This window comes from Rhipicephalus sanguineus, chromosome 7, assembly GCF_013339695.2.
Source record: "Rhipicephalus sanguineus isolate Rsan-2018 chromosome 7, BIME_Rsan_1.4, whole genome shotgun sequence".
Lineage (NCBI taxonomy): Eukaryota > Metazoa > Arthropoda > Arachnida > Ixodida > Ixodidae > Rhipicephalus > Rhipicephalus sanguineus.
In genome coordinates, this window is record NC_051182.1 from 119116580 (window position 1) to 119129619 (window position 13040).

A 13040-nucleotide genomic window follows, 5' to 3' on the forward strand; every position below is an offset into this window, starting at 1 on the left:
TGACCGTGGCGGCGAGGGAGAGACCGTGCTTGTGACGAGGAAAAAGAAGGGGGAGATAAAAGAGAAAAACCGAAGCAACAAAGTCGCAGCGCAGCGGCGGCTGCACGGTGCCGTGCGCGAAGAACGTGGAAAACAGCGCTAGCGACCGGCTCGGAGCGAACGCACTCGGTAGAGAGGGCGCCGCCTGTCCTCCGAAAGCCGAGGCTAGCTAGCGCGGGGACCGAGCCGGCTTTGCCGGCCTGGAGGTTCTTTTTCCCTACCGCTCGATCTTGCTGCTGCCGGTGCTTTCGACATTTGTGTTGTTGGGTGGAAAGTTTTTTTTCGACATCCGGCGGCAGCTGAAACCGCGCCGGTAGTGAGGGAGAGAGGTTTTTCGCTTCGGGGCCGGCCGGCTGGTTGGTTCGATGGAGACGCGGCGGCTTTTTTTTCTCTCTTTTTTATTGCTTTTTCCTCTCATATTCGCCGGTCGGGCTCTTTGAGCGGGAACCCGGCGGCGCGCTGCTAGGTCGGCGGATAAAGAGCGATTTCAAACGAGTCCGCGCGCTCTTTTTCTCTCTCTCCTACTTCAACGACTCGACTCACCCTCTCTCTTTTTACGTCACGCATTTTCATTTTCTCTCCCGACGTGCCTCTTAATCTCGTTCATTCCTGTCCACTGATCGCGCGCTGCATAGCTTTTTTTTTCTTTAACCACCGCGCGCGCGCGAAAAAATTCGCTCGCCATCGCGCGAATTTTTTCGTGCGCCCGCGAGGAAAAACAAGAGGCACGTCAGCGCCGTGCTAAGCCTTAAAAAAAATGCCGGATTTGCTCTTTCCCGCTGATGATGGACATTTTTTTTTTTCTTTCTTGAGCGCTGTCTGCGAAAGTGAGGAAAAAATCGATGCGATCGTTTTCAGAGCGCTAACGAACGGATCGTTACAAAATCGAGCCCGGTGGAGGAATGCGCCTTTTCTTTTTTTATTTATTTATTGAGGAAAACCCTCTTCAGCTTGTATTCGCATTAAATATTGCTTTTTGATCGCTCGGGAAAGGAGCTTACAGGTTGTCAGTTTAATTTCTCTTGGGGTTATGAAAAGGACTGCAGCAGCAGGCATTACAAGTGCAATTTGATGACTTTGAAAAATGTCAAGCAATGTTCGATGTATTAGTGGTCTTTGTGATACAGGTTGACTTCTCTTTTATTATACAGACACAAAAGTTATCACTTGTCATTTTTGTGTATGTGTGTGTCAAATGAAGCGCCAAGCCCTCAAGAGTCTAGAAAATGTACTGGTAAGTGTGGTGTGCCCTAAAAAATTAATCACGTATGTTTTGAAAAGATAAACGGGCTCACACAAGTTATGTGATGTTTCCATGGCTGATCCATTGGTGAAGCACAAGCATCCATGTTTCATGTTACAAGTATCTGACGCCATCACAACTAGCGATACCGGTGCGTGAAAGCCACCAGAATTGATCTGTAGCCAGATGTCGTTCTAGTGTTGATGTCAGTAGGTGCGTCATGCACGAATTGACTTCAAAATAAAATATAAGCATTTCCTGAGCCACATGCACTTGCTCAGAGCTGTCTTCTGTTGTACGAAGGAGTAAAGTCAACTTCAAGAACTGGTGTCAGTACCCCTTCAACTTGCCACCTAAACAGATTGTCGGAAGTTCGATTGCTGCGTCTATTATTAATTGAAACTGGAAACACGTGAGTTGTGAAACATAGATGCTTATTGCATAACTTCCTTGAACGCTTGCACGATAAGGAAAAAGCCATCGATGCTGTAACAGGCATTTTTCAAAAATTCATACTACATTCAAACTTTCTCTCTCATTTGTTGTGTTTAGTTATATGCCGTATGAAAATTATGGTGGTCGTAATTCAGCTCTTCGCTGCACGCTCCTACAGAACACAGCGTTTCGGGATGTTAAACCGTACAGGTAATAAATTTGTCCAACTCAGACTGTTGATTTCAGCTGCTACTGCAGTCAAGGCCAGACCTTTCCTTATGTCACATTTGCATGTGCTTGCCTCCTGTCTTTTGTTACAGTTGTAATTTTAGGACAGTATGAATGCAAGTGCACTGTTGGTACTTTTCGTCACAGTAGGAATATTGTCAGTGCCACCGTCAGGCTCAAATGTGTCCTCGTTTGTGCTTAAAATTTCACGCAACAGAGCTCACAGGCGTGCAGTGTTATAACAAAGATGTGAAAGTTGATTCATAGATTATTTCTTTACTGGCTGATTCATTGCGAGATGCCTCTTTATAATGGCTTACAAGGCTGAAAACTGTCCAGACCATTGTTGTTTTCCATCAGATCGTTTCGCACCAAAGTTGTTGGATTGTATATGGTTCGGAATCCATGTCTGTTGGCAGATGGTGATACAGAAGTGATGAGTACAATGGCAGCATCAGCTTGTGGCTACTTGAGCACCATCTCCCACTGCTTCACATTCATAAGTGTTGTTTGGCCCCTTCAAAATGTCAGGGCAGGCTCAGATTATGTTTCTGACACTCTCATGCAGATTGCATCTAAGTAGAGTCTTGCGTAAAAATTATAAGTGATCGGGTTTGGAAGATTCAATATGTACAGTACGGGTCCACTGTTAAAGGGAACACTCGAATGAACACCTTTCATTTTGTTGGCCCCCTAACGGCTAGTGCATGTGGAAGGATTGTTCGTGCATGTTAATAGTCTGTCATAGGGGTTCAGAACTGTCAACCACCAGTAGTGTTACGCAAATCTAAGCCACAATGTGGTTGTCGGAGAGCGAAATCTGGACATACATGGATCGCAAGTGTTCCCTTTAACAGTGGACCCGTCTGTACATATGTCCCTTCAGGCATGAATTACGATGCACTGTCTGCAAATGTGTCAGATGTATGCAACGTTATTCTATGGCGCTCAACATTATAATTTAAAGAAGAAAAGGAAGTAATATGTTGTTCTGTGCGAGATTCAGTAATTAATCGTAATTAAATACCTATTTATGCTGCAGTCTTTCATCCTTCTTTTTTGCATGAAAAGAATGAAATCTCAGGCTCTGAATCAGAATGCATTTGCGATTTGTTGTTGGTTGCATTCATTTTGAGAAAAGAAAAGTACTACTTTGGCGTCGCTCCTGCAACGCAGCATGTTGAACATTGTAGTGCCTTCACGAAAGTCATTGACTACAGGCATGCACAGCACATTGAGGCTAAGTAAAGACACAGTGATGATGCAGAAGGTTCGATCATGCTATGCATTATGTGTCTGGTCCTTACTTGGCCACTAGTTGAAAGAACTGGTAAAAACAAGCTGCGTTCACATAAATGAACATTGCGCCTGAACGAGGTGTGTGTGTGTGTGTTTCACGAGGAGTGTCTTCAAAGCCAACAGAGTCAAGTTATTGCTTTCGCTAGGAATCTTTGTTGCTCGTAGTCTATCTCTATGGGTAGTAATGTACACAGAGACAAGTACGTCGTATCATCTTTCTTTTGGAACGTGTTGCGCTTGCACTTTCCTCTTGCTTGTGCAAAGTCTCCCACCAATATGAAGTAGACCACTCTGATGGAGCGGTTTAGGTTAGGTGCAGTTGCGTAGGCGATGTGGCACATAGACCGGATCACGGAGGCTTTCGTTGCTCTCTTGTCGTTCAGTTTTTTTTTTTTTCAGCTACCTGTGACGTAAATTTTTCTCTTATTAACAAAACGCCGAGCTAGAAAGGTTAATGTTTGGCTTGGATGTGGTGAAACAGCATATTGTACCTTTTTGTATCGGCCTCTGTGGTTCTGTTGTGCCACGCACTAATCAAACATTCATTAGAGCAGTTGAGTGCTTTACGCTTACAGCTTGTTTCATATGTAACATACAGTGTATGCCTGTATTGCATCTTTTCCAATGCCACTAGTTGCCAACTCTAGCGCTATTGTGTAATGCTGTGCAGGCTTTTAAAGATTGTAAAGCTCCCTCTGAGTCCAAGTAAGAGGAAATGCCACATCCGTGTTGTTGTCACCATGGTTTCTGGTATCCCTTCGAACCCTTAAAGCGCAGTTTTCTCTTCAACGGAGGCTTTTCTCGTCGCGGAACGTGCATTGTAAGGCTTCTGGAATGGTATTTTAACAGTCCGTGTTGGCCGTTAGTGTTCCTTTATGTTTTTATGGTTAACTCACCGCACACACTGATATTGGGAATAATCTCACTCATTTGTGATTTCCTCCAAATTCATTTATAATGTCAACATTATAGTGCAAGTGCATAAGAGTGTTTAATCAGTAAACGCATTTGCGTGACTGCATTTGTCGCATTTTGTACAGTACCGTATGTATGAGCAGTTCATAAACAGCAAAAAATAAAGAATTGTGAGGTTAGTTTAGTTGTGATAACGTGATTGAAAGCTTCATTTCAAAGACCCCCGCTTTGGCATTTGCTCGTTCAACAATAGCTACAAAAAAAAAGGTTCAGTGCTTTATACGATTATGTAATCATCTGAATGAAAAGTTTACGTGCCTGTGTTGTGTAATAAGTGTACTGTGTGTGTGTGTTTGCAATACCACAAGCACTTTTCCATTGTTCTTTATTATTCTTTGCTCCTTTTTTTTTCTCATTTTTGTTGAGGGTGGCTCATGCGTGGGAACCTTTTGTGAACGGTATAAGCTGAAACCACACCTGACCTATGAGTCGTTTCGCAACGCTTCTTCGAAGCAGCTGTCTGCTGCAGCTGCGATTCTCGTTATGAAAGATAGCCGGCTGGGATTTCGCTGTTTGTGTATTTTCCGCCGCTTTGTCTTTAAAAAAACGCATTGTGCAAATTTGTTATAGAATGCATGCATTGTAGCTCTTCTCCTTTCTTTCTCGCTTTCCATTTTGTCATTGTGCAGCTGTATTCCCTCAGTGCCTTTTTTTCAAGTTGTAGGTTAAACAAGGAAGTGCGTGGCTGGTTATGTTTTTATTGGTCGATTTGCAAATTATGGCTGTTAAGCCTCTAACTTAAGTTAAAAAGTTGCGTGCAAAACTAAAAGACTTATTTGCATGAAAGATGCATGGAAACTTGGTAGTATATGCCGCCTCTGTCATCGACACTGTGCCTTTCTTTCCTTGTGCGTCTTATCTGTGGCAAATATGTTCTTTATCAAGCACCAACCAATGAAAAAAAACTGGCCTCCCTCTGGTTGCCTTCAGTTCTTCAAAAGAACTAATAGCACAAATGCAGATTAAATTAAATGCTTAGAGCTGCACTTTGTAGGGTATCTGAGCCCAAGCACTGGGTATCACAGGCTGGGTTGTGGGTTGGGCAGAAAGTTGCGTTACACAATCCAAAGCATACAGTCTGGTCTGCTGATAAAAGGGAAAAATTACTTTTTTTCTGCCCTTGATTATCGCTGCAATATGGGCAAGGACCCAAAGTAAATGTACTATTGATTATATCAGGGGTTTCTTGCCGACAGTGGCACAAGCACTGCTTAGTTGCTCTTGTGAATGGCTATCTGCTCCTTTTGACAGTGGATTGGGCTGCATACACGTTACAAAATAAAAAAACTCACAGGGTCCCTTATGCACCTGCCTCAGTCTACTTGTAGGCGAAAGCCATCTTTTTCTTCTCAGTCGACGTATATGACCCGCTCTGAAATGTTTCTGCTACTAATGTGGTTTTGCAATGCCTCCAGGATCGGAGGCATTCTAAGTTTTCTGCACCTCACCTTGTTTTTCATTGTCTCTGAGATCAGCCCACCTTTGACCAAGCAATGATGTCATGTGGTGACGGCATCATGTGACGTCCCACTAGGTGTCATCATGATGATGTCATCACGTGATGATGGGTTTTTTTTTTTTTTCATCATTTGTGTTGACGCAAGACGCCGGTCAATTTTCGTGTTTGATGAATCGTCTAAGGCTTTTGCCTTAAGGCGAAAACGGCTGAAAATACATAACACACAGATGAAGGTGTCACAGATGGGAAATCACTCCTCCTGTCTTTCTCTGTTTGCTGTGTTGTTTGTGGTGCTTTTTGTACCGTAGATAACATATATCGACTCACCCAAACAAGACGGAATTTCAGGGGACAATGGCGGCTTAAAGTGAAAAAAAAAAAAATCATTGAACAGGGAAATGTCGCCGGAGCCAAAGTTTTCAACACGCAGACTTGTTAGTTGCTGCTTTGGTGAAGACAAGTCCTCTTGTCAAAACATCGGCCCCAGTGACACTCGCTTTCCTACAATTTTTCACCAACCAACCCAGATATTCACTTCTACAGTTCTATAGCTAACATTCTAGATACCAAGATCTTTAGGAAGCTGCTTGAAACGCTGCCTTTTGAGCAGTAGAATTGGGCATCTTATATATGCACTGCATCTCGTCTCAGATTCTTAATCCGTATACGTCGTCCTAATCATTGTGTGGCACTTTATCCATACTTTCTTTCTAGCTTTCATTCAATCAAAAGTTCATCAGTTGTATTTCATGCTTTTGTATTAACACTTCAATTGTGTAATGTTTTTATTTTCCGTTTCAATTTGTGCAACCAAGACTTCACGTACGTATAAGTGTGATATTTATTTTTCACTTTTCGTTTGCTTTGGCCGCTCTCTGTAAAACAAAACAAAATGTACCCTCCCGCACTCACTCAGTGTTCCCACAGCACCTGCGAGGTACTTGTATAAATAAATAAATAAATACTGAACCCCAGCTGGTCAAAACTTGCCCACAGGCCACCCTGACTGCTGTGTCTCCATGGCCTGTCTGTTCCTTTGTGTCGTCATACAGGTTGCTTTTGTGCAGTATGTTTGCATAGTCATTCCTGTGGACAGTAGCAGAAGTGTTAATTTTGATATTTTTCTTCACTTCTGTGCAGGTACCAGGAGCAGCTTCCCAAGACCATACAGGCACGCAAAGACAAGCATCTCGTTCATGAAGAGCTTGTTAAAATAATGAAGTGGAAACTAATGGTGAGTTGGGTGCACCTGAGAGCATTTATGAATTCATTGTAAGGTTCCCAGTCAGGCTAGTTGGCATCTAACAAAATGGGACATAATTACTAGTACAAAGAGAATGAGAACAAAGAACACTCGGTTCCATCCTGTGTTCTTTCTTCTCGTCCATGTCCCCTTTGCGTTAGTAATTATGTCCAATATTTATATTGCTGTTTGTTCAACGATGATTTCTTGCTGTCATAGCACCAGTAAAGTAAAAAAAGCAGAATCGAACTGCAGCAGGAAACTTGTTAACATCGGTGGCTGCTGCCATGGTAAGCCATGACCGGTGCACAATCTCGTACGCGTTCCATCATAGAATGTTTGTCCTCACTGAATGCAATCGATCAAGGCTTGCGTGAGCGTCACGAATGGGGGACATACACGCGAGCCTTGAGGATGAACACTCTCTATTACAGAACTTGTACAAGATAGCGCCACCCACCATGGTGGCCAAGCGGCTACAGGGCTCGACTGCTGACCCGAGGGTCACAGGACGGAATCCCGGCCACATTTTAGATGGAGGCAAAAATTGTTTGAGGCCCGTGTACTTCGATTCAGGTGCACGTCAAAGAACCCCAGGCGGTCAAAATTTGCAGAGCCCTCCACTACAGTGTCCCTCATAATCATATCATTGTTTTGAGACGTTAAACCCAAAAAATTATTATTAAGATAGCGCCCCTGGTAACTAGTGGAAGCTGCCACGTGAAGGAAAAGCTCGTTCAGTTAGAATGCCTAGGGTCTTTTTTTGTTTTCTTTGAAGGGATACAAAAAAAGAAAAGCAATTTTTCTCATATTAGTGAACCACCCTTTCACAATGCCAAAAGAACCACTCTTTCCTGCAGAACACGCTTGGCAGTCGAGAAAATGGGCAAAACAGAAGTAAAGGTGGCGATGCTATGACATTGTAAATCATGACGGTGTCTGCTAGGGCCTGCATTATTCTTTATTGGTAAAAATATATTGCATTGTGTCCTAAGGGACCCAGACTTAATATACCAAGTTTCAGGAACACTTTTGGAGCCAACGAGGTGAAAATATGAAAAAATACTTTGTAATCTGTGACATCACAGAACACCCAGGTGCTCAAATTTCGGCACGAAATTCAGAGAAGGAACTTCGACTTACTTTCTCTCTTCTACGAATTTACATGTGACTGCAAAATTAACGACACTAGAATTCTTAGGAATAGTTAATCGGTCCAAGTTTATCTAGTGTTCCACTTTGTGGTGTCGTCATGCCTATCACCACCGCGGGTTCGTGCACTGGGAGCTTCATGCAGGCTGCCGCGTCCTCGTTCGTCCCGGGCCCGTGTACCGTTCGAACTGCTGCGCGCGAGAACTCTGCCCGTCACCGCGAAGGGACGGCGAGCCGTCGCGCGCAGCGAGGGAGACCCTAGGCGACACTCTCCAAATTAGTGGTTTATTGCCGGGACTTTAGTACAAGAGAACAATAATTCGTTACAACCAATCGCACGTAAGATAGTTACACAGGACACCAATCAGCTAATACAATTGTTACCAAATGTGGCCGCGAATGGCACACCCACAAAACGAACAAACAAAGAAAGAAGCAGGTTTGGAGAGCCGACCTACCCTTCGGCCAGCGCTCCCGCGATCTCGCACCCCAGAGCAGAAGAAAACAGAACAGACATAGCAACACTTAAAAGGAACATACGGTGCACGATCGCGAGGCGCTGCCTCGGGACTTCGAGACCGCGGAGGGTAGCGCGCGCCCGCTGAGGCCGGAGCCCCGACAAAACGACGTAACCGCCGGTTGGCGGCGAAGAACAAAGGATCGCCGCCGGCCGGAGCGGCCAAAACGCGTACGCACCCTTCGAGGTTCCCAAGTGGTCTCCCCCGAACCTGGTCGCGTGCCCGCCGCTTCCAGGCGAGCGCGAGCAAGGTCCAAATCCCGCCAAAACTGGGCCAATGGGACACCATGTTTAACCTTCGAGGGCGGGGTGGCAGCAAAGTGACAGCGATTTATGACTAGCTGCCACCCGTCCGGTCGAGAGGAGAGGGACACAAGAATTTTCCAAGGGAAGATGGTGTCGAGCCACTGGCGCGGACGCCTGAATTCCCACAACTTCAATGTCCCTTTAATGTTGGCCCATACTATGACGTTATCCAGACCCCTGTGTGTGTGAAGCACTGTCGTGTTGACGGGATCTTATTGAATTTTGATGTTCTCGTGTAGGCATGTATGCATGAATACACTACAGCAACCTGAAAGTACTAATTCTAGCTTCCTTCTAGTGACAGCCTTGTAATGCAAGAATGTCATAGCGTCTTCATTGAAAACTGAGATTGGTTCGAGTTGATAAGCATCCCTTCATATTAAACTGTGTCCCAGAATATCGTAAAAACGGGGAATGATGTTTTCGTGATAGCCTGAGGCTTTTTTTAAGCACCGATGCTTTTGTTTAAGTGTCATTCCAGGTTTTGTGGCATTCTGTGGTGCTGTTGCTAACAAACGACGTCCTTGATTTAAATGCATTTGCATGGCTAGTCAAGGACGCTATTGCCACCTGCGCTTCTTCTATTTTTATGTAACTGACCCGTTACACGTGTAACCACTGCATTGTGCGCTCCACGCCGGAATGTCGCACATTTCCGATTGTTTTAGATTGTTCTGATAAGCGTGAGCACGCAATGTGAACAGTAGAGTTTATTCTGGAATTAACGCGCCCACCAATAATAAGGCTGGAATCTTCGATGCCACATGTATAAGTGCCGATGCGCCTTACCGCTGATCAGATTACCAACGACTGATGTCTCTGCTTGCCACTTTTGCTGCACTTTGAATGTTGCTTGCTTTACTGGGCACAAGTTTGCCCAATAAGGTGTTTCATCTCTACCAGCTGCGTTTTCTTTTGTCACCGTCACAACCACGTGACACTATCAGTCACCTGGCGCACTTTTCGCCATGGCGACCGGGGTGAACCGTACAGTGCTCTTACCTCGGCTGCTCTCCAAAATTCAACGTCCCCCATCTTTTTTGCAGAGGGGCAAGTATCGGCCGCAACTGTTGGACCTGGTGCGCATCAACACAGAGCTGGCCGTGAAGTCGACGAGCAAGAAGGCGTTCCGCAAGCTGCCCAACCTGTCGGGCGCCATCACAGCGCTGACCAACCTGAAGGGCATCGGACCGGCCACGGCATCAGCCATCCTGGCTGCGGCTTTCCCTGAGCAAGCACCCTACATGGCTGACGAGAGCATGCTGAGCACGCCGGGCGTCGAGGCCACAGATTACACCCTGGCCGAGTACCTCAACTACGCTGAGCGCATCAAGACCTGCACCGAGCAGCTTGCACAGAAAGGTCAGTTTGCGGTTGCGGTGCGTAGTAATAGCAGTAGCTTGAGGTAAGACACTTTAATTTTCAGCCCTTAAGGAGGCACAGTACAGCATTGTTGGGAAAAGGAGGTAGGGAAGTGAAAGAAAAGAGTGGAAACGAGAGGCCACCTTTTCGAGGTATGAGTACCCACAATACCGAGCACCAGGCCAGGATATCTCTCTATTAGAAAAACCTGTGGGTGCATGGCAGCTCTGGAAATCGAACCAAGTACATTCTGCATTGGAGGTGGATGCCCTAACCACTTGACCACCGCTGCAGTGGAGTGTGCAAGTATTTGAGAGTGTGGTAATTCACTGTCCAAGATGGAGATGACTGACAAACCTACCTTGCATCATAACGATTGAGCTGTAGATGCACTGTGCCCAGTGGTTCAGTCAGCACAGATGGCGAAGTTGGTGCTCAAAATCTCGTTGAAGCAATGAAATTCCCAAGCCACCTCTTGGCTTCCCCACCACAGTTCCATGTTTCTGTTGCATCACTCCTCACCTCCAGTGATACCATAGGAAAATGAGAGCTCTAACAAAATTCACTATGTATGAAGACATCCGATTGGCTGCTGCTATGCCATGTGCACCAATGCTGCCTCTGGCAGCATTGGTGCACAAGTTCATTACATCATTCACAGCAATGCATCACAGCCTGTTTTAAGAAGTTGGTGTGATCACACAGTCATAGACAGGAGGTACTCATCACTAAGATAACACGGGCAAGTGACTACGCTGGGCCAAAAAAGTCCTATCATGCTGTTCAATCCGATACAACGTCGACAATTTAGTGACAGCAAATCAAAGCCCTGTGTCTGTCGAGTTGTGCACTACTTGAGGCAACGCAGGTGTTGCCCAGGTGCCACTTTGCGGAGACTAGAGACGCTGCGTCGGCATTCGTTCTTGCACCGCTCTGCATGGCCGCAGGTTCTTCTTGTTGTATGTGACCCATTTTGAGAAACAGCGCATATAATGTCAAGAGGAACAGTGCGAGGCAGTGTTAAGTTCATTGCTTATTCTTGGCAGTGTGATTGCTCTGCCTGAAGGCATACTCAGTAACCTTGGCAGATGTGCAACCTGCATGCTGCTGTCCAGCAAAAAAGGCGTAAAACAAGGTCATAGTGTGAGCCATGCTGGCTGCCTCACAAAATTGGAATCTGCCATCGCCTTGCCACTCACTTCAACATTAGGTTCGCCATGCAATCGTTATTACATGGGAGAGGAAAAAATCCAATATTTATTACAAAATTAGGGGATGCAATCAGTATGCTAGTAAATCTGGCAGAATTTTGAGTATTGTTGTGCTTTATTAAAATGTGTGCTAGAAATTTTATAATTGGGCAAAGCCCTAGGTCCGTTTTGCACTTCCTATGTGCAATGTGAAATGCGTTCTCACAAAGTGAAGCTTACCACACACACAACCTTGACTGCATGAAAACGTCAAGGTTAGCTTGTGGGCTGGTGCATGATTAGTTCAACGATTTATAAGGATTATGCCTATGTTTGAGCTGACGTCATTTCATCTAGTAAGTGGGCACACAAGCTTCGTAAGCATCTGCAGTAGTGGCCAGCTTTTTGCCCATATACTGAAAACTCAAGGCGCTAATATACTCCGACGTAGTGTGCGCGCATGGCATGGCAACGTCACGTTGGCAAAATGCTGCCCTCTAGGGTCCAGCTGCTACTGACGCGACCAACGGCTGCTGGCGTACAGTGCAGACCACTTATAAGGTAACCGCATATAGTGCAGGACCGGTTATAATGCGGTCTTTTTCAACTCCCGTTTACCCTCCCATAGAACCGCATGTATACGCATACCGCTTATTGTGCAGTCCCCCAAGATGAAATACCGTTTATAATGCGGTTGCGGGAAAATATTTCTGACAAACGGGGTAGCGAGTGCGGTTCTCAAAGGAGGTACGCCGCTCGGGAGGGAGCGACGAGGTCGTTACGAAGGGCGAGGGCACGCACAGTGAACGAACGAGGGGCAGAGGGAGGAAAAGGACCGTGGCAGCGCTGTGCGGGCTCGACGAGTGGGGAAGGATGGTGGTTGCCTAGGCGACGGAGTAGCCTTTGCACCGGCGGTGGCAAGGCGCCAAGGCTCCGCGGCCGCTTGCCGGCAGCGCGTTACGCGTGGAACGTACGATCGCGTCCTCATCAAGTGCGCTTTAAAGTAAGTTTCCTGTCGGGGAAAAGCGTCGTCGTTATCACACTTGCTACAGATATCGCGTTTGCTACCTCGTCCGCAAATTGAAAAGTTTTGCGGCTTCATGACGCGAGCTTTCGCCTTTTCGGCCAGTGCGCGGACTTAAACGAGCTGGGCGGGCTTTTGTCGCCGTTGATCTCCCGGCCAGCGAACACAAACTTTGTATCACGCGCGTGCTGTTCTTGGATTAGTGCTTGAGTGTGATCTTTTCGACGTCCGATCTTCATGTTGTCTTGGACAAACTTCCCACGACAACATGTTGAACCGCACGCTAGGCCTAATCAGCGTTGGTTGCTTTTCGGTAGCGGTCGCGGGCGATAAAAGTTGCGGTTTGGTGCGGAATCAACGAAACTTTTTGCGATGGCTGCACTTGAAGGGAAGAGAATCATATCGTTAATGAAAACGAGGCATGGTTGGCACATGCAACTCTCGAGTGGTGGTTCCGGATTCGATTGCAATGTCTTGGACATCGCGTGCGCGCCCGTGAAATCGAACGATCGGTACTGCTCAGCACGTGCAATTTCGGTCGCGATTCGACATGGTTTCTGTGTAATGC

The 13040-nt window shown here is 46.0% G+C and overlaps 1 protein-coding gene across 3 annotated transcripts in view; it reads left to right on the forward strand.

Annotated features, from left to right (window-relative positions):
* Positions 1-13040, forward strand: part of LOC119399800 (uncharacterized) — a 43898-nt gene that overhangs the window by 1542 nt on the left and 29316 nt on the right. For all 3 annotated transcript variants that reach the window (XR_007416923.1, XR_007416924.1, XM_037666645.2), the window contains exons 2-3: positions 6819-6912; positions 9943-10258. Coding sequence is in view for 1 of the 3 variants with exons in the window: in XM_037666645.2 (XP_037522573.1) it covers positions 6819-6912; positions 9943-10258 (410 nt within the window). In the remaining 2 variants the exon portion in view is untranslated. The remainder of the gene's footprint in view (positions 1-6818; positions 6913-9942; positions 10259-13040) is intronic.